The 17852-nt window shown below is 43.1% G+C and overlaps 1 protein-coding gene and 1 long non-coding RNA gene across 10 annotated transcripts in view; one reads left to right on the top strand and one right to left on the bottom strand.

Annotated features, from left to right (window-relative positions):
• The window catches only part of zfyve28 (zinc finger, FYVE domain containing 28), a 226090-nt gene that overhangs the window by 51462 nt on the left and 156776 nt on the right, over positions 1-17852 (bottom strand). For all 9 annotated transcript variants that reach the window (XM_035426992.1, XM_035426996.1, XM_035426990.1 and 6 more), the window contains one exon: positions 9249-9409. In XM_035426992.1, the coding sequence (XP_035282883.1) occupies positions 9249-9409 (161 nt within the window). The remainder of the gene's footprint in view (positions 1-9248; positions 9410-17852) is intronic.
• Positions 335-16121, top strand: LOC118232232. The gene is made up of 3 exons (XR_004766233.1): positions 335-783; positions 9343-9429; positions 16081-16121. It is a non-coding gene; the product is annotated as an uncharacterized LOC118232232 (long non-coding RNA).

The raw sequence follows: 17852 nt of genomic DNA, 5'->3' as shown, positions 1-17852 counted from the left end.
CATATTTGTCACAATTGTTTCAGATCTTTAGACAAAATGTAATATTAAAGAAAGGAAAACTGAGTAAACACAAAACACATTTAATTTATTTAATGAACAGGTTACTGTAGTAGAGGGTATTTTAAAAAATTCTGTGTATTTTAGGCATTTTGTGACATTACAGAATGATGAAGTTTAAAGGGAGCAAAATTCGTATTTTCTGTGCTGTGGAAAATAAGTTGCAGTCAGGACAGAGAGAGAGGGGGGTTCCCATAGCAACCAGAGGGAGCCTAGCCCATGTCTTACATAGATAAGACTGAAGCCTGTACAACTCTAGGCAGGAGAGGCCCAACCATGACTCAGCAAAAACGGAGGGCACAACTTAACTCAGTGAAATAAGCCCGCAAAGGTTATAAACAACTTGATCTGTACCAGGAGAGTGCTAAATATTGCGAGCATATTTTTGGAATATATTAGAAATATATTTTTTGATGTGTGTATTTTTGTCATGTGTTAGGAGAGTTGCTGCTATAAACATGTTGTTTTTAACTTGTATTAGAAGACTGTTAAGTGAGTGATAACTTTTTGTGATTGGTGGCAGCCAATCCACTGCAGAATGCGACCCTGGCGACGGGTGGACTTAGAAGCCGTAGGTAGCTAGTCTTAAAGCAAACACCAAGCTAAAGGTAGCCATCTGAGGCGAGTCCAAGACGCGGACGGTAGCCAGCCCCGAAGCAAGCAAGGAATGTCAACGCCAGCTGCACATTTTTATCAAGGCAACCTTCAGAGACAGGGGCCCGTGGGGTAGGACCGATCATCTTACTTTTTGACTTTCCCTGTAAAACCACCTCTCGAATAGCTATTTAAGTGGGTAGCTCCCATGAGAGGGCATCAACTCTGAAAGACTGAAACAACAAAGTCTAATGCCTTATTAATAAGTATTTACTAGAATTATGTTATAGAGTTAAGGTGTGTGTGTGTTTTAATAATAATATTAATAATATATACAGGTATATCTAGGTTATAGAGTTAAAATTTTTGTGTATTGTAACTGTTACTTAGAAGCATACGCCAGATTATAGTCGTGTTAAGATTAGTTAATAAAACAGCTTAATAAAGTGTGAAGTGTGAGCAATTAAAGTTACTCTCTTGGTATTTAATTACTCTCAAGCCTCATCACCACAATCCAAAACAACCTTTATACTGAAGTGCTGTGTATACATTGGGTTATAATAACAATAATGTTGCAGTAAATTATAACCTTAAATTAAATAAACAAATCGTAATAACCATAACGTGGCAGTAAATTGCAATATTCGTCATTATTTGCATTGGCGGTGCATGTCCGTCGTTATCAGCATTTTCGGTATAAAACAGTTACTGTCATAAGGTTGATAACACTTAGCTGAGTTATTACATTTTAATTAATTGATTGTATTGTTTCAAATTTAATTGCAGTTCAGTGTTTAAGAATCACTCTTTAGGGGTCACTTTCAGTTACCATGTTAGTGGTGAAGCACTAATCTGAATAACTGGAGATCACCCTTTATCAACCTCAACACTTAAAGTTATTTAGAGGGCATTCACCCTCTGCACTTAAGAATTCAGATGTTTCTGTTTGACTTTGGTAGTGGATCATTCCATCAGCATAAGTGAGGAAACACAATCATGCATATACAATAAGCTTTAATGAGAAATAATGACAAAAATTAAGTTGTTTGTTGAGCACTTCAGTTGTAATATTGGATAAGGATACTGGCACAGTATAGCACAATGCAACACTGTGCATATAAGGTAGCATGTAGTGACAAACGTATTAGTATTATTGTTCATATATGATATGCTATCTCAACAAAGATGCTGGGTACCGCTACAAAGAAATTCACTATGAATGAATATAATTCTAAGCACGTAGCCTATGGTTAGGAGGTGAGAGACCACAATCAGTTACACTCAACAACCAAAAAACTAGAAAGTCTTTAACCATACAGTTTGATCACAGTCCAGCAGTTGTTTGGCTACTGGCCTTGCATGAAGGCACGCATAAATAGCTAACTGAAGGTTAAACTTGGAATTAAAGCTGCAAGCGGCGTTGGGAGGGGTCCAATCATTGGCACCATCGCGCCCCCTATGGAGAGATTTTAAAATAGCTTTGTCCTCATGATCATATGCCTTCACCCAACATGTCTACTGAATATCATGATGATTGTTTAAAAATTGATGACTTATGGCCAATTTTGTGCTAAGAGACGCTGTCGGATGACTTAGTGGGTCGCCATGGATGTGTCCTGGCCGCTTCCTGTAAAGACTTTACTATGTCGTAACACTTAGATGGCATGTCGTAACACTTAAATGGCCCAGTGTGTATGTACAGCTGCAGTGTTTCTGCGCCGCAACTAAAAAAAGCATCACACTAGTGTTGTCATACCACCAAAATTTTGACTTTGATACTGATACCAGGTTTAGTATCACAATACTCGATACTGAAGCGATACTGATTCAATACTCGGTACCTAACGATACTGAAATTACCTTAATAGATCAGAAACGTAATGTCCACAAGGGTTGACCTCATTTTCGAATTCACGGTTTATTAAAAACCTGGTTTATTAACAACCTTTAAGTTGAAGCCTGTTCAACATATTAATAAGCATAGGCCTATAGTGTTACAACACTAAACAATAGAAAAACATATTAAATATATTTCAAAAATGTAACAATTGTAAACAAAATCTTTAAATAGGTCTTTCAACTTTTAAATATATCTAAAAACAGCATATTTTAATAACAATTCAGCATCTTCCTATAATAAAATATTTACAAATTGGAACACACTACTGAAGTCAACTGAGTCGAAGCTTGCGCTGTATCAGTGAATGAATGCACAAGCGCACGTCACCTCACTTGGCAACCTTAGTTGCTACTGCCATCTAGCGAAGATTCTGACAAATTACACTTTTCATCCTCTCAATCAGTAATGCGGGAGACACATTTCCCTGGCTTTTACATTTGACACAAAACTACCGAACGTCGGAAAATCCTAATAGCAAACCGTTTCTTTTTTTTTTTTTTAAGTACCAAAAAAGTGCTGAAGTTTCCGTATACCGTGCAACAGTACGTCAGACACACATTCCAATCCATTGCTCAGCTTAGCAGAGAATGCACATTTCAGAGCGCCTCAGAGACAGATAGAATAATAACACATAAATACACATTTCAAATAACAAATACGACATTGAGAAAAAACGAAACAAAAGAAATACCAACTCGCGATCTGCGTGCTGCGCGCAGAGTAGCCTACCGTATTATTTATTTAGACATTGGCAGATAAGAAAAAATTCGGTTACGCTGACCTATAAATCACTATTCCAAAAGCAAAATCAGACATGTTATACATTGTTAGAAAGCTTATACTCACCTACTGAATAAATGAACTGTCAATCAAACCAAATTGTACTAAAAAGGGTGACAACGCCGTAAGCAACAGGTGTGATATTACGCACAGCTATTTTTGAAGGTAGCCTACCCGGGTATCACAAATGCACGTATATTTCACAAACGGATTGTCCAAGACAATATACGACCACTTATTCGCAAAAGGGACATCTCTACGCGTAAAACCGATGGTAAGATTGTATATTTATTAAAAATCCCAGATATTGACTGTATAATGACATGGTATAATTAAAAAAAACGTCTCGTTTATTTCGTTATTCAATGAGCAGCGTTTTCACTGCTGTATTGGCATATTTTAGGGCAAATGTCGGGTTTATCTTGTTACGGAATATCACATTACATTACGTTACAGGCATTTGGCAGACGCTCTTATCCAGAGCGACGTACAACAAAGTGTATAACCATAACCAGGAACAAGTGTGTCGAAAACCCTAGAGAGAAGTACCGTTCCAAGTGCAGGGAACAACCACATAGTCCAACTTGGACCCTGTAGGTTAAACTGATTAACACTAACACAAACAAGAACAGCAACAACGCAGTCTATGACCCACGAAACAGCTACCTAGTTACAACCCTAAGCTTACAGTCAATGTAGAGATTAAATTGAGAATACGATTTCTCTCAGCATAATGACGGATTCAAAGACTAAACAAACTCTCCCGATATTGTCTTCAAATGGATCCATGCCAAAGAAAAGTAATGATTCATCCTCTCAAAGGTTTTACTAACAAACTTTTAGTAGCAAAAAATATCAACTCACCATCCATGCTACCCGCTTTCTACGCTCAGAGTACCGTATTATTTATTTAGACATTGGCAAAGTACAGCACAAATTGCGTCTTTTGTTTATATTCAATGTTAGTAATTGCAGCGAGAAACTGCAGCTGTAGACACAAGATAGTGTGTTATGTTATGGTAACAACGGAACGAAGCGGACTACCGACGTTCAGACCCTCCCCTCACTGATAAAAACTAGTCCCTACGGTGTCGGATTACTTGCGTCGCCATGGATGTCGCTTGCCGTAAAGAAGCTTACTAGATGTCGAAACACTTTAGATTTGGAGCTACAGCTCTTCCGCACCCCAACTAATATAAAAGTCCAAATGGCAGGCAAACAATATGGCGGACATAGGTGGTCCCAATGGCAAAGTTGTAGAGCACGTTCAGATGCATAGGTCGATGAAGTTTTGTGTTGATATAACTTATGGTGTGGGAGTTATGGCCTCATACACATGACCCTTTGTTATAGCGCCACCATCTGGCAGAAATAAGTGATTTTTAGTGCCTGAGTAGTGGGGACCCATAGGAACCCACCTGCCAAATTTGGTTGCTCTAGGACTTATGGTTGCTGAGCCTCAGACACTTTTAGCTTCGCTGCTTGGACCCCTAATAATCCTAACAGATACAATAGGGTTCCACCAGCTTCGCTGCTTGGACCTCTAATTATGGTGTTACATACAAGTCAGAGTGTGGAGAGGAGGAGAGGAGAGGAAAAGAGGAAAGAGGGAGGCGAAAGGGATTCCTGAGACCCAGCTGAGGCAGCACGCACAAATTTCAAAGCTGGAACATGCAGCTTGGGCCAGGCCAGCTTGATTGGCAACACTGGACTCCCACACAGACGCCGAAGCCAACACAATCCTGTCAGTACTTCAAGGTGTAGACACGCGGTTTCAAAGCGTTGTGAACACTCGGAAGTCCAACAGCACAGCAGTCCAGGCATATTCAGTGAGGACACAGAGGCTACGGTTGCTTTCTAAAAAAATCAACATGAGCCAAGGCTCAGGTACGAAGGAAAAGAGGAACCGGCCTCGGTGGTCATCCACCTTAAGTTCCTGGCCGGATGAGAGAACGGTCTGAGCTGTCATTGGCTGAAGGGCACACCTTCATATCATGTCCGCCTTTCCCATTGGATATTTAGCCAAATTTGATCTAGTTGGACAATTATTTAGCAGTACAAGAAAGGTGGACATACTTTGTCCCCTGACCTGTGTAGTGAGTTTTAAAAGAACATACCAAGCGTGCTTACTTTCAGTTCAGGTTACCGGAAGAGTCTTGCAGGTTACTGTATACTGTAAGATTCTAATAGCCTGCACTCATTTTGAGCTTTTCAGACCAGTTGGGTTTCGGAATGTTATTTAATTATGCTTAATATGATTCGACTTCTCTCCATTTGTTGCCGTGAATGAAGCGGCTCTGAAATACCGAGGGTGCCCACTAGTCATCGTTGGTGTACTATAGGAATAGGGAGATTATTCAGGCGCCCAAGCTGGCGCAGTTCTGAAGCTATCACACCCCAGGAGGTTCATACCTCGTGCATGGTTAACAATGAATGAACATTTGTTACTATGCCTCCACTACAGTACATGCAAAGAGTTTGTTAATCCCCCCAGTGTCATCTATAGCGTTGATCTTAGAATTATGGGTATCTGGCATAAGGGTTCTGGAGATCCTGAAGGGAAGCGGAACATAGTGTTGGAAGGTTGAAAGTAACAGACACACACACATTTGGGAACTGCAAAAATAAAGCATGTTGTGCCCTCAGAGAGAGGACTGCAGAGAAACAACTTACAACTTCCTTACATTATCATCACCCATATCACCCATGAAAAAAGTATGAGCCCCCTTAGTTACTCAACCAACCAATTAACCAAAATCAATTCATATTTATATTCAGCTTATTAAACACAGTCAAGCATGATTGCAGCCAGCCTTGTTGAATCTAAACGTTTACACAAGCACACTATGCCACAATCAATAGAAATTCCCCAAGAGATGAGAAAAATAGTTGTTGAAATATATTAGTCTGGAAAGGGTTACAAAGCCATTTCTAAGGCTCTGGGACTCCACCCAACTCACCAACTTGAGGAACATCCAAAGAGCTGCAGACCTCCCTAGACCCAGCTAAGGTCAGTTTACATGGCTCCACAATACGAAAGAGACTGGGGAAAAATAGGATTCATGGGATAGCACCAAGGCGGAAACCACTGCTAACCAAGAGAAACATCAATACTGGTCTCACATTTGCAGAAAAGCACCTGGATGATCCCTAAGCCTTTTGGGGTAATGTTCTAAGGACAGTGTCAAAAGTGGAACTTTTCGGACAACATGACTCCCATTATGTCTGGCGTAAAGCAAATTCAGCATTTCACAGTTAGAACATTATACCAACAGTCAAACATGGTGGTGGTAGTGTGATGGTGTGGGGATGTTTTGCTGCCTAGGGACCTGGATTACTTGGCCATTATTAAAGAAATCATGAATGCTCTGTACCACAAACTTCTTAACCCCTTTGTGCACATGCCAATCCTTGCCCATTTAGGGGGTACCCTATTTAAAGCTTTGTAACTCCAGATGTGAGCATCACAGATACTTGAAAATGGCTCTAATGAAGCAAGACATTTGTATCATTTACAATATTAACTTAGATTAATTTATATTCATAATTTTGAAGAAATAAAGTGCCACAAAGGCAACTGTTCAGGCAAAAAAGCTAAAATGAATTAGCACTTTTTAGTTTGCAATGAAATACTGAGAGATCCCATATATACAGCAGGTTAAACCATACATTTCCTAGATAAAAAAACTGCTTGACCACAAATTCATAAAATCTAAGGGTGGATATGTAGAACTACTAAAGATCTATGAAGCAAAAACTAAGCAGTGTACCTAGTGTCTCCAAAACTATCCAAAATGTCTAAATTATGCATTGCTGTAAATCACAACTTATTCACGTATTTCAATACAAATCAACTGTTTTTGAAACTCACTGTTGCATCATTTTCAAGTGGGAATTACAAGCTTTCCATCAGTACAGTGGTCTAAAATATCTAGGGGTCCAAAAACATATCCAAAATCTCTCCAAAAATAAATAAAATGCTTTTTGTCTATTATAAAGCATATAAATTAGCCCCTTTTGAAGGGTTAAGATGAAACACTGATATCAGATTAAAAAATAATGCAAAAACATTGTCACACAATGCAGTACAATACCTAAATGTGTAATAATTAATCCCCATATGTATTTCTGTACTCCACATTATGTAATGTTTTCTTGTATGGGGATGGGACAACATGAAAACAATATTCGAACGTCCACCACATTTTGATGTTCCAACTCTCACATCATATCTGATGCATGAAACACAAATTACTAAACCACGAATGAACACTTACATTACAGCGTGGAATATCCTCATTATAAAATACCACTAACCTATTTAAAGACACTCAGTTTCAACGTATATAACCGGAAAAGTTTGAGCAGTAATACTTACATAGCAATGACGAAATGTTATATGTGTTCAGTAGATGGCGACAGAGACAGTAAATCAATGTTGTAGTTCTCTCCTCTTCTGTCCTACTCCAGAAAACAATGTCAGCTAGGTCTATCTGCAAAAATATGGCTTAGCTATGTCCAGAAGTCCTCAATAACAATATTTTCCAAGAAATTACGAAAATCATTGATAATGTTTCGTCGGGTGCAGTTTTCTTTTACCGCTACCAGAGTGAATGTGTAAGTGAATGATGAGAAAACTTTCGGTTACACTAAGCTATAAAACACTATTCCAATAGCAAAATTAGACATGTTATACATCGTTAGAAATCTGATACTGTCATGTACTGAATAAATGAATTGTCAATCAAGCCAGACTGTACTAAAAAGAGTGACAACGCACAGCACAGCTATTTTTGAAGGTACCCAGGCGTCAGAAATGCGCGTATATTTCACAAATAGACTGTCCAAGACAATATATGACCACTCGGTCTCAAAAGGGACATCTTTACGCGTAAAACCAATGGTAAGGTTGTATGTTTAATCAATATTTAGTCCCAGATATTGACTGTAGAATGGCATTTTTTGAAAACTTTGTCTTGTTTATTTCGTTATTCAGTGAGCAGTGTTTTCACTGCTGTATTGGGATATCTTAGGGCTACTGTTGGGTTTATTTTGTTGCAATGACGGAATACGATTTTTGAGTGGTGAAAGAATATTTTTATGAATGCCCAAACAGACAGTATTGTCCATTATGTCATGGGTGTGGGGTGTAGTTGCAGATGAGACTGCAGAGAGGGGGTGCTCGTTAAATGAACAACCAGAGCGACAATGGTGGGGCTACGAAACTCCGTATTTGGCATAGTTGTCATGTATCGTCTATTAATGAAACTATAACAAAGTGTTTTTGTTTTCAACACATACTTCAGTTGCAGGAGCAATGAATGTCTGAGTTGAACAATATAGGCACGCCAGAGTACCGACCACTAGGGGGTTTTCGCATTTGGTTAAGGAGAACGTCTGTGAGCTGAAGCTAAGCCATAATTGGGTTATACAGCAAGACAATGATGAAAAACACAAACATATGTCCACATCTGAATGGGTTAAAAGAAACTAAATTAAAATTTTGTAGTGGCCTAATCAAAGTGCTGACTTGAACCCAATATGTCTGAACTGAAGCAGTTCTGCAAAGAACAGTGGGCTAAAATTCCACAGCAATGTGAAAGACTGATTTCAAGTTATAGGAAGTGTTTGGTTACTAGTGCTGCAATCAATTATTAATTTCAAGGGGGCAATTACTTTTTCACATGGGTGATATGGATGTTTGATAACTTTTTTCATTAAATAAACGTAATAATAATGTAAACATGTTTTCTGTTTACTCGGATGCCCTTTGTCTAATATTACATTTTGTCTAAAGATCTGAAACCAAACAGTGTGACAAATATGCAATAAGAGAGGAAATCAGGGAGGAGGCAAATACTTTTTCATGATTGCATATACAGAGAAGTGAAGACGCACAGGCAAGTCACAAGCCTACCTGAGATGCAGACAAAGAGTCGGTGGATCAGGTCACTGCTGCTGTGGAAGCGGGAGCGGATCTTGTCATGTGCAGCCGTCTTGCTATCTTGTAGGGCTAGCTGGAACTGGTGGTCATCCTGGTCCGAGATCCCGGAGGTGGTGGTCAGGCTGCAAACTGGACTATCGGTCATACACTTGAGGTCAGGAAATCAGAATGTTCATGTACACACACACACGCTCTCTCTCTCTCACTGTTGTTTATGTTTGTATATATACTAGCTAGACTTCATGATTCTTGTTTTTCTGACCCACTCCCCAAAGAATTTGCTTTAGCCATGCTGAAGAGCTGGCTAAACAGGTAAAATCCACCAAAAACCTACATAAAAAACAATTACGCTGCAAGTGCTTGTATATTAGTGCTTATTTCTCGAATGGATTGTTCAAGACAATAAATTACCACTGAATTTTGAAAGGGACATTTTTACATGTAAGACCAATGGTAAGATTCTATATTTATTCCATATTTAGTAGCAAATACTGATAGTAGAATGACATGACCGCAGGAAGGGGGTGTTTGTTAAATGGATAACCTGCGCGACAAAGTGCTGTAGAAAAACATATCTAAACAGATCAATAAGAACATTCAATAAAAGCGCATAAAACTTTACACCAAAGACTACAATAAGAATAGAAAAGAAAAATCAATACAACAAAACAAATAGAATCAATGCATGATAATAAAAAGAATGTGGGAGCTGGGGTTGAGTTGCGTAGTCTCTATTTAAAAGCTAAATTAAACAGATATGTTTTTAGATCCTTTCTAAAAATGTCATGATTCTGACATGCGAATAGACAGCGGTATGCTGTTCCACGCTTTAGGGGCGTAAGAGGAGAAAGAGGCTTCACCAACTTTGTTTTTGGTCTTTGGTACAGTCAAAAGGCTGGCCTCAGAGGACCTGAGTGTGCACGCAGGGACATAAGGTGTTAGACAATCGGTAAGATAGGAGGGCGCTAAGCCATTCAATGATTTGTAGACCAAAGAGAGAATTTTAAAATCTATTCTGAACGGAACCGGGAGCCAATGTAATTTAAAATGTACAGGAGTATTGTGTTCATTTTTTCTAGTCTTAGTCAGAACCCTGGCAGCAACATTCTGGACAGTCTGGCAATAGCTGTTTTAGGAAGGCCTGTGTATAAAGAATTACAGTAGTCCAGACGGCTTGACACAAACACATGGACCAGCTTCTCTGCGTCCTCAAGAGACAGGAGAGGCCTGACCTTAGCTATGTTTCGTAGATGGAAATACGCCGTTTTTATTATGTAATTTAAATGAGGCTTGAAGCTAAGGTCAGCATCAATGATAACCCCTAAACTCTTGACATGTGGTCTTTCATATGTGGCAAGACCACCCAACCTAGAGAGAACCAAACATCTCTTCTGGTCAGGACCAACTACTAGGACCTCGGTTTAACTTTCATTAAGCTTAAGGAAGTTTGAATTCATCCAGTCATTTAGGCTGCAATGCAATTAGTCAATGTTGAGAGGGTTTTAGGGTTTTCGGGCTTCACAGCTATATACAGCTGAGTGTCGTTGGCATATGAATGGAAACAGACCTTATGTTCACGAATTATATTTCCTAGGGGCAGCATGTAAAGACAGAATAGCAGAGGCCCCAAAATACTACCTTGTGCAACTCCATAGTGTCATGTTCCGGTGTTCCTGTCTGCGTTTTCCCTGTTGGGCCGCCAGATGGCGGCACTTCTGTTTTGTGTCCTGTTCCCCCCTGTTAATTGTATTATTGTTTGTCTCGTTATTCCATCATTGTTCCCACCTGTGTCTTGTTATCCCCTCCTTTTTTGGTTTCATTGTTTTTTGAGTTCACCTGTGTCTTGTTACCCCCTGTCTATTTAAGTTCTTTGTTCCCTTGACTCGGGTGCTGGTTCCTTGTGTTTGTTACCGATGTATGTTCAGACCATTTATACCTGCCTGCGTTTTTTTACCTGTTTGTGTTTGTTCCCACTTTTGTTTGTTTCAGACCGAATATACCTGCCTGTGTTTTGTTCCTGACTTGTGTTTTGTTCCTGACTTGTGTTTTGTTCCTGACTTGTGGTTTTGTTCCTGACTTGTGGTTTTGTTCTTGACTTGTGGTTTTGTTCCTGACTAGTGGTTTTGTTCTTGACTTGTTGATTTGCCCTTGTGTTCTGCCTGCCTGCGTTCTGCCCTGACCGTGTTCTGCCCTGCCCGTGTTTGAGTTCCTCTTGTTTTCTGTTTTATTTAGAGATTTTTTGAGTTCGTGTTTTTTCCCTTTGTGGCCTTGTCTGTTCCCTGCTTGTTTGCCTGTCTATAGTAAAGTCTTTGTTCCCCTCCCATTTTGGATTTGTGTTTTCTTTTCCCTCTGCGTTTGGGTTCCCCCTACCCGCACCGTGACAAAAGGAACCAGCCAGTGCGGGACCCAGCAGAGGTTGTTTTTTTTTTTTTTTTTTTTTTTTTTTTTTTGGCTGTTTGTTGTTTGTTTTTTGTTTATCCCTCGCCCTTGAGCTTCCCAGCGCCCGGGACGGGCGGTCACGGAGGCGCCGTGGTCGGGCTGCCTCCCGGTCGGCCAGACCTCCAGCTGCCCAGCCAGCGGTTCCCGGCCCTGCGTCATTTGAAGGGTCTCGACTGGCGATCTTTCCAGGGTCCGGCCCGCGGGGGTCCCGCCGGTCCCGTCCGGCTGCCCAGCCGGGTTCCCTACAGCTGTGGTCTGTGTTCCTGTCCCCTGCCCAGCCCAGACGGCAGGGCCCTCGGCCTGCTCCACCCCAAGTCCAGGAAGGGCCTTCACGGCCTGCTCTGCCCCAAGTCCCGGAGGGGCCTTCACGGCCTGCCTGCCCCAAGTCCCGGAGGGGCCTTCACGGCCTGCTCTGCCCCGAGTCCCGGAGGGGCCTTCACGGCCTGCTCTGCCCCGAGTCCCGGAGGGGCCTTCACGGCCTGCTCTGCCCCGAGTCCCGGAGTGGCCTTCACGGCCTGCTCTGCACCGAGTCCCGGAGGGGCCTTCACGGCCTGCGCTGCCCCGAGTCCCGGAGGGGCCTTCACGGCCTGCTCTGCCCCGAGTCCCGGAGGGGCCTTCACGGCCTTCACGGCCTGTGCTGCCCCGAGTCCCGGAGGGGCCTTCACGGCCTGCGCTGCCCCGAGTCCCGGAGGGGCCCCCAGAGCCGCCTCGAGCCCCGGAGAGGCCCCCAGAGCCGCCTCGAGCCCCGGAGAGGCCCCCAGATCCGCCTCGAGCCCCGGAGGGCCCGCCTGCTCTGACCCTCATTCCGCAGGGGCCACTGCCGCCTGCTAAACCAAGGTTTCGGGCTTTGCTTGCGCCTCGAGCCCCGGGGGGGCCCCCGGAGCCACCTCGAGCCCCAGGGGGGCCTCCGCATCCGCCTCAAGTCCCAGGGGGGCCTCCAGAGCCGTCCAGAGCCCTGGAGAGTACACCTGCCTTGCCCCCTAGTGTTCGTGCTCCACCTGGCGTTCATGCTCCCCTTGGTGTTCGTGCTTCCCCTAGTGTTCTCACGCCCCCCAGTGTCCGTTCTTCCCCTAGTGTTCTCGCTCCCCCTAGTGTTCACACCTTGCCCCCTGGCGTTCGTGCTTCCCCTGGCGTTCGTGCTCCCCCTAGTGTTTTCGCGCCCCCCAGTGTCCGTTCTTTCCCTAGTGTTCTCGCTCCCCCTAGTGTTCGCCCTCCCCCCAGTGTCCGTCCTCCCCCCAGAGTCCGCACTCCACCTAATGTTCCCACGCCACCCAGTGTTCCCAACCATGTGTCTGTGTGTTCCCCGGCCCCCGTGTCTATTTGTCTGCCCGCCTGTTTGTCTGCCTGTCTGCCCACCTGTTTGTCAGCCAGTATGTTGGCCTGTCTGTCTGCTCCCCAGGCCGTCAGCTCGACGGCCAATGTGTTCTCCCGCCTGTCTGCCTGTCTGTCGGTGTGTCAGTCTACATGTTTTTTGTCATGTCTGCCCATTTGTCAGTCTGTGTGTCATAGTTCACCCCTCTCCTTCCCTCTCTGTCTGTCCCTTAGTGTGTCTGTTGGTCTTGCCGTGTGTCTCCCCGCCTGCTTGTCCCTTTGTCTGTCCGTGTAGATCTCCTGGTGTTGTTCCTGTGTCTGTCAGTCCGTTTTGTCAGTACTGGTCCACCCCTGTGTAGTGTCCTTGCCCGTCTAGTTCCTTGTAGTGTTTTGTTCCGCTCCGTGTTTGTCTTGTACCCAGTCCTGTGTTGTGTGGGTATCTGTTATGTAGGGTCTTGGTGTGTCTGTTGTCTTGAGTCTTGTCGCTTCCTGTCATAGGTCCAGTCCAGTGTTCTGTCTCGTCTCGTCATGTACTAGTCCGGTGTTTGTCGCGTTGTTCCTGTCCAGTGTTTCTGTCTAGTCACGCCCCAGTCCAGTCCTGTGCGTCTGCCTCGCCCCAGTCCAGTCCTGTGCGTCTGCCTCACCCCAGTCTGAGTCCCTGTCCAGCCCAGTCCAGCCCTGAGTCCCTGTCCAGCCCAGTCCAGCCCTGAGTCCCTGTCCAGGCCAGTCCAGCCCTGAGTCCCTGTCCAGTCTAGTCCAGCCCTGAGTCCCTGTCCTGTCTAGTCCAGCCCTGAGTCCCTGTCCTGTCTAGTCCAGCCCTGAGTCCCTGTCCTGTCTAGTCCAGCCCTGAGTCCCTGTCCTGTCTAGTCCAGCCCTGAGTCCCTGCCCTGTCCAGTCTTGTTCCTGCCCCAGTCCTGTTCCTGCTCTGTGTCCAGTCCCTGTTCCTGTCAGAGTCCTGTTCCCGTGTTCTGTCCCTGTTCTTGTCTTGTCCAGTCCTAAGTCCTGTCTCCAGCCCCCACCCTCTGTTGACTCCCTCCCCGGGTCGGCCTCCTGGGACGTCAGGAGCCGTCCCTTGGGGGGGGGGGTACTGTCATGTTCCGGTGTTCCTGTCTGCGTTTTCCCTGTTGGGCCGCCAGATGGCGGCACTTCTGTTTTGTGTCCTGTTCCCCCCTGTTAATTGTATTATTGTTTGTCTCGTTATTCCATCATTGTTCCCACCTGTGTCTTGTTATCCCCTCCTTTTTTGGTTTGATTGTTTTTTGAGTTCACCTGTGTCTTGTTACCCCTTGTCTATTTTAGTTCTCTGTTCCCTTGACTCGGGTGCTGGTTCCTTGTGTTTGTTACCGATGTATGTTCAGACCATTTATACCTGCCTGCGTTTTTTTTTACCTGTTTGTGTTTGTTCCCACTTTTGTTTGTTTCAGACCGAATATACCTGCCTGTGTTTTGTTAATGACTTGTGTTTTGTTCCTGACTTGTGGTTTTGTTCCTGACTTGTGGTTTTATTCCTGACTTGTGCGTTTGTTCCTGACTTGTGGTTTTGTTCCTGACTAGTGTTTTGTTCCTGACTTGTGGTTTTGTTCCTGACTTGTGGTTTTGTTCCTGACTAGTGTTTTGTTCCTGACTTGTTGATTTGCCCTTGTGTTCTGCCTGCCTGCGTTCTGCCCTGACCGTGTTCTGCCCTGCCCGTGTTTGAGTTCCTCTTGTTTTCTGTTTTATTTAGAGATTTTTTGAGTTCGTGTTTTTTCCCTTTGTGGCCTTGTCTGTTCCCTGCTTGTTTGCCTGTCTATAGTAAAGTCTTTGTTCCCCTCCCATTTTGGATTTGTGTTTTCTTTTCCCTCTGCGTTTGGGTTCCCCCTACCCGCACCGTGACACATAGTCCACGTTTATAGGCTTGGATATAAAATGACCCAACTTCACAATGAAATTTCTTCCTGTGATGTAGGTGCAAACCCAATTTAATAGGGTCCCTGAGAGACCCACCCAGTTTTCTAGACGATCTAACAATATAGCATGGTCTATGGTGTCAAACGCGGAGCTTAAGTCAAGCATGACATGAACTGATACAAAGCCAGCATCAGACTTAATTCTGAGATCATCGAGTACTTTGATAAGGGCGGACTCGGTGCTATGTCTAGCCCTGAATCCAGATTGAAATTTATCCAAGATGTCATTATCAAAGAGATGATTATTTATTTGTTTGAAGACTTTTTCTAAGACCTTAATAAGAAATGGAAGATTAGAAATGGGACAGTAATTTGCAATAGAGGAATCTAACTTTTGTTTTTTAAGGGGTATAACTATGGCAGTCTTGTAGGCTCTAGGAAAAATACCACTCTCAAGTGAGGAATTAATTCTGAGAATATGAGTAGACAGTATGTCATATGATGTTTTTAGAAGAGATGAAGGGATAGGGTCAAGAAAACAGGTTGAGGGTTTCATAGAAGTGATAATTTTACAGAGTGAGAGTTTGTTTATAGTGCTGAAATTTGTCATCTTTGAAAGGAGATTTATTTGCTGAGGAGGCTCATTGTAAGTTGGGGTGGTTGTAGTAGAGCTCTGTTAGATGTTTTGTCTAATATTATTAATTTTTTATTAAAAGATTGCAAATTCATCACACCTGGAGGTGGTCAGAGGTGTTGGAATTTATGCAGGGATTTAATAAACTGTTTATGGTGGAAAATAATATTCTAGGATTGTTGGTGTTTGAGTGTATAATTTCTGAGAAATAGTTGTTTCTCTCTGTATGCATTGATTTGTTATAATTGGAGACGGAGTCTTCGTAAATTACATAGTGAACAGTAAGTTTGTGCTTTCTCCATATACGTTCAGCTTTACGGCATAGACTTTTCATTTTGCACAGAGATTGAGTCTTCCAGGGCATAGGTCTTTTTTTGGACAACTTATTTTCCTTTAAAGGAGCAACAGTGTCCAGTGCAGTAGACAGGTGACAATTAAAGTTGTCTACAAGGTCGTGTATAGAGTCACTAGAAGGTATATCTAATCTTTATTCCTGCTCTATCCTCTCCCCTCCTCGACTTTTCCATTTCCTTAGGGGACACCGTAGTGACATCATCACCCTGCGCCAAGAATCTCGGAGTGATGATGGACAACAGGCTGTCCCTCTCCAACAACATTGCAGCAGTAACCCGGGCATGCAGATTTTTCCTATACAATATCCGCAGAATCCGCCCCTTTCTCACCACCTACTCAACCCAGCTCCTGGTCCAAGCAATGGTTCTATCCCGCCTGGACTACTGCAACTCTCTTCTGGCTGGACTACCGGCATCTGCCACCAGACCCCTGCAGCTCATTCAGAATGCTGCAGCTCGTCTGGTCTTCAACCTCCCCAGACACTCCCACGTAACTCCCCTGCTCACTACCCTCCACTGGCTGCCTGTTATAGCTCGCATCAAATTCAAAACATTGGTTCTAGCATACCAGGCAGTCAAGGGATCAGCCCCAGCATACCTTCACAAGATATTCAAACCCTACATGCCAGCCAGATCCCTCCGTTCTGCTACCTCAGGACGCCTAGCACCTCCCCCTCTTCGCACCTGCACTTCCAGAACACGTCTCCTGTCTGTTCTGGCCCCACGATGGTGGAATGACCTCCCTGTGGAGGTCAGAACAGCTGAGACTGTGACCCATTTCAAACGACGACTGAAGACCCACCTCTTCAGGCTGCACCTCTCCCCATCCCTCCCTTCCCCCCCTGTAAATGACTAAACTTAGGGTTGTAACTAGGCAGCTGTTTAATAGGTGACTTAGTTGATGCGCCAGTCTTAACGACTACTTGTATTTTTATTTATTTTTATTTTTCCATAGATTGCGTTGTTGCCGTTCTCGTTGTTAGTGTTAATCAGTTTAACCACCAGGGTCCAGGTTGAACTATGCGGTTGTTCCCTGTACTTGGACCGGTACTTATCTCTAGGGGTTTCGTCATACTTGTTCCTGGTTATGGTTATACACTTTGTTGTACGTCACTCTGGATAAGAGCGTCTGCCAAATGCCTGTAATGTAATGTAATGTAATGTATAGACAGGTCTTGATTGTTTACTACGTCACAGAACTTAGAAATCGCTAAAGAATCAATAAAGCGCTTCTCAATAGTAGAGCGAGTGTTTCTTTTTGCAATGTTAATAGTTGCTCCAAAAAAAAAACACATAGATGATCGGAGACAGCCATATCTAAGATATTAGGGATGTCTATATCAATTTCTTTTGTAAGTAGTAGGTCTAGAGTGCGTCCAGCGTTGTGTGTGGGATCTTTTACATGCTGAATGAGGTCAAAGGAGTCAAGAAGATTTAAGAATTCTAAGGTTCTTAAGTCTTTAACTTGGTCAACATGTATATTAAAATCACCAGTCAAGATCAGATTATCAAACCTAGTTCAGACCAAAATAACAGGATTGAAAACTCTGAAAAAAAGCCAGCATTTGGAAGCTGCTTTGGAGGGTGATAGAGTGTTAGAATGAGTGCAGGAGGTTCATTTATCCTAGTTAGTTTCAATGCTAGATACTCAAGAGTGGTAAAAAAATCCCAGATCAATTTTTGACAGATTGATTGATTTTAAGGGGGGTCTCTTGCTGTATAATGGGCTTAAGGCACAAATTAATTAATTAATTAATTAATTAATTAATAATGAGTATTCGAGTAAACGTAAGGCCAAAACAGCTTGTAACCTCTTATAGAAAATCATACATTAAAATGTCCCACCTCTAGTCTGTATTATGTCCTTTTGATTGCTTCCAGCTGCTTCTTTCTCCACTCTGGCCCCTCACTTGTTCTCATAAAAAGATACATTTCTATTGGTTTTTAGAAATAT

The sequence above is a fragment of the Anguilla anguilla genome, chromosome 7 (assembly GCF_013347855.1).
Source record: "Anguilla anguilla isolate fAngAng1 chromosome 7, fAngAng1.pri, whole genome shotgun sequence".
In the NCBI taxonomy this organism is placed as follows: domain Eukaryota; kingdom Metazoa; phylum Chordata; class Actinopteri; order Anguilliformes; family Anguillidae; genus Anguilla; species Anguilla anguilla.
Note: the sequence above shows the minus strand (reverse complement) of the source record. Positions and strands in the feature narration are given on the sequence as shown.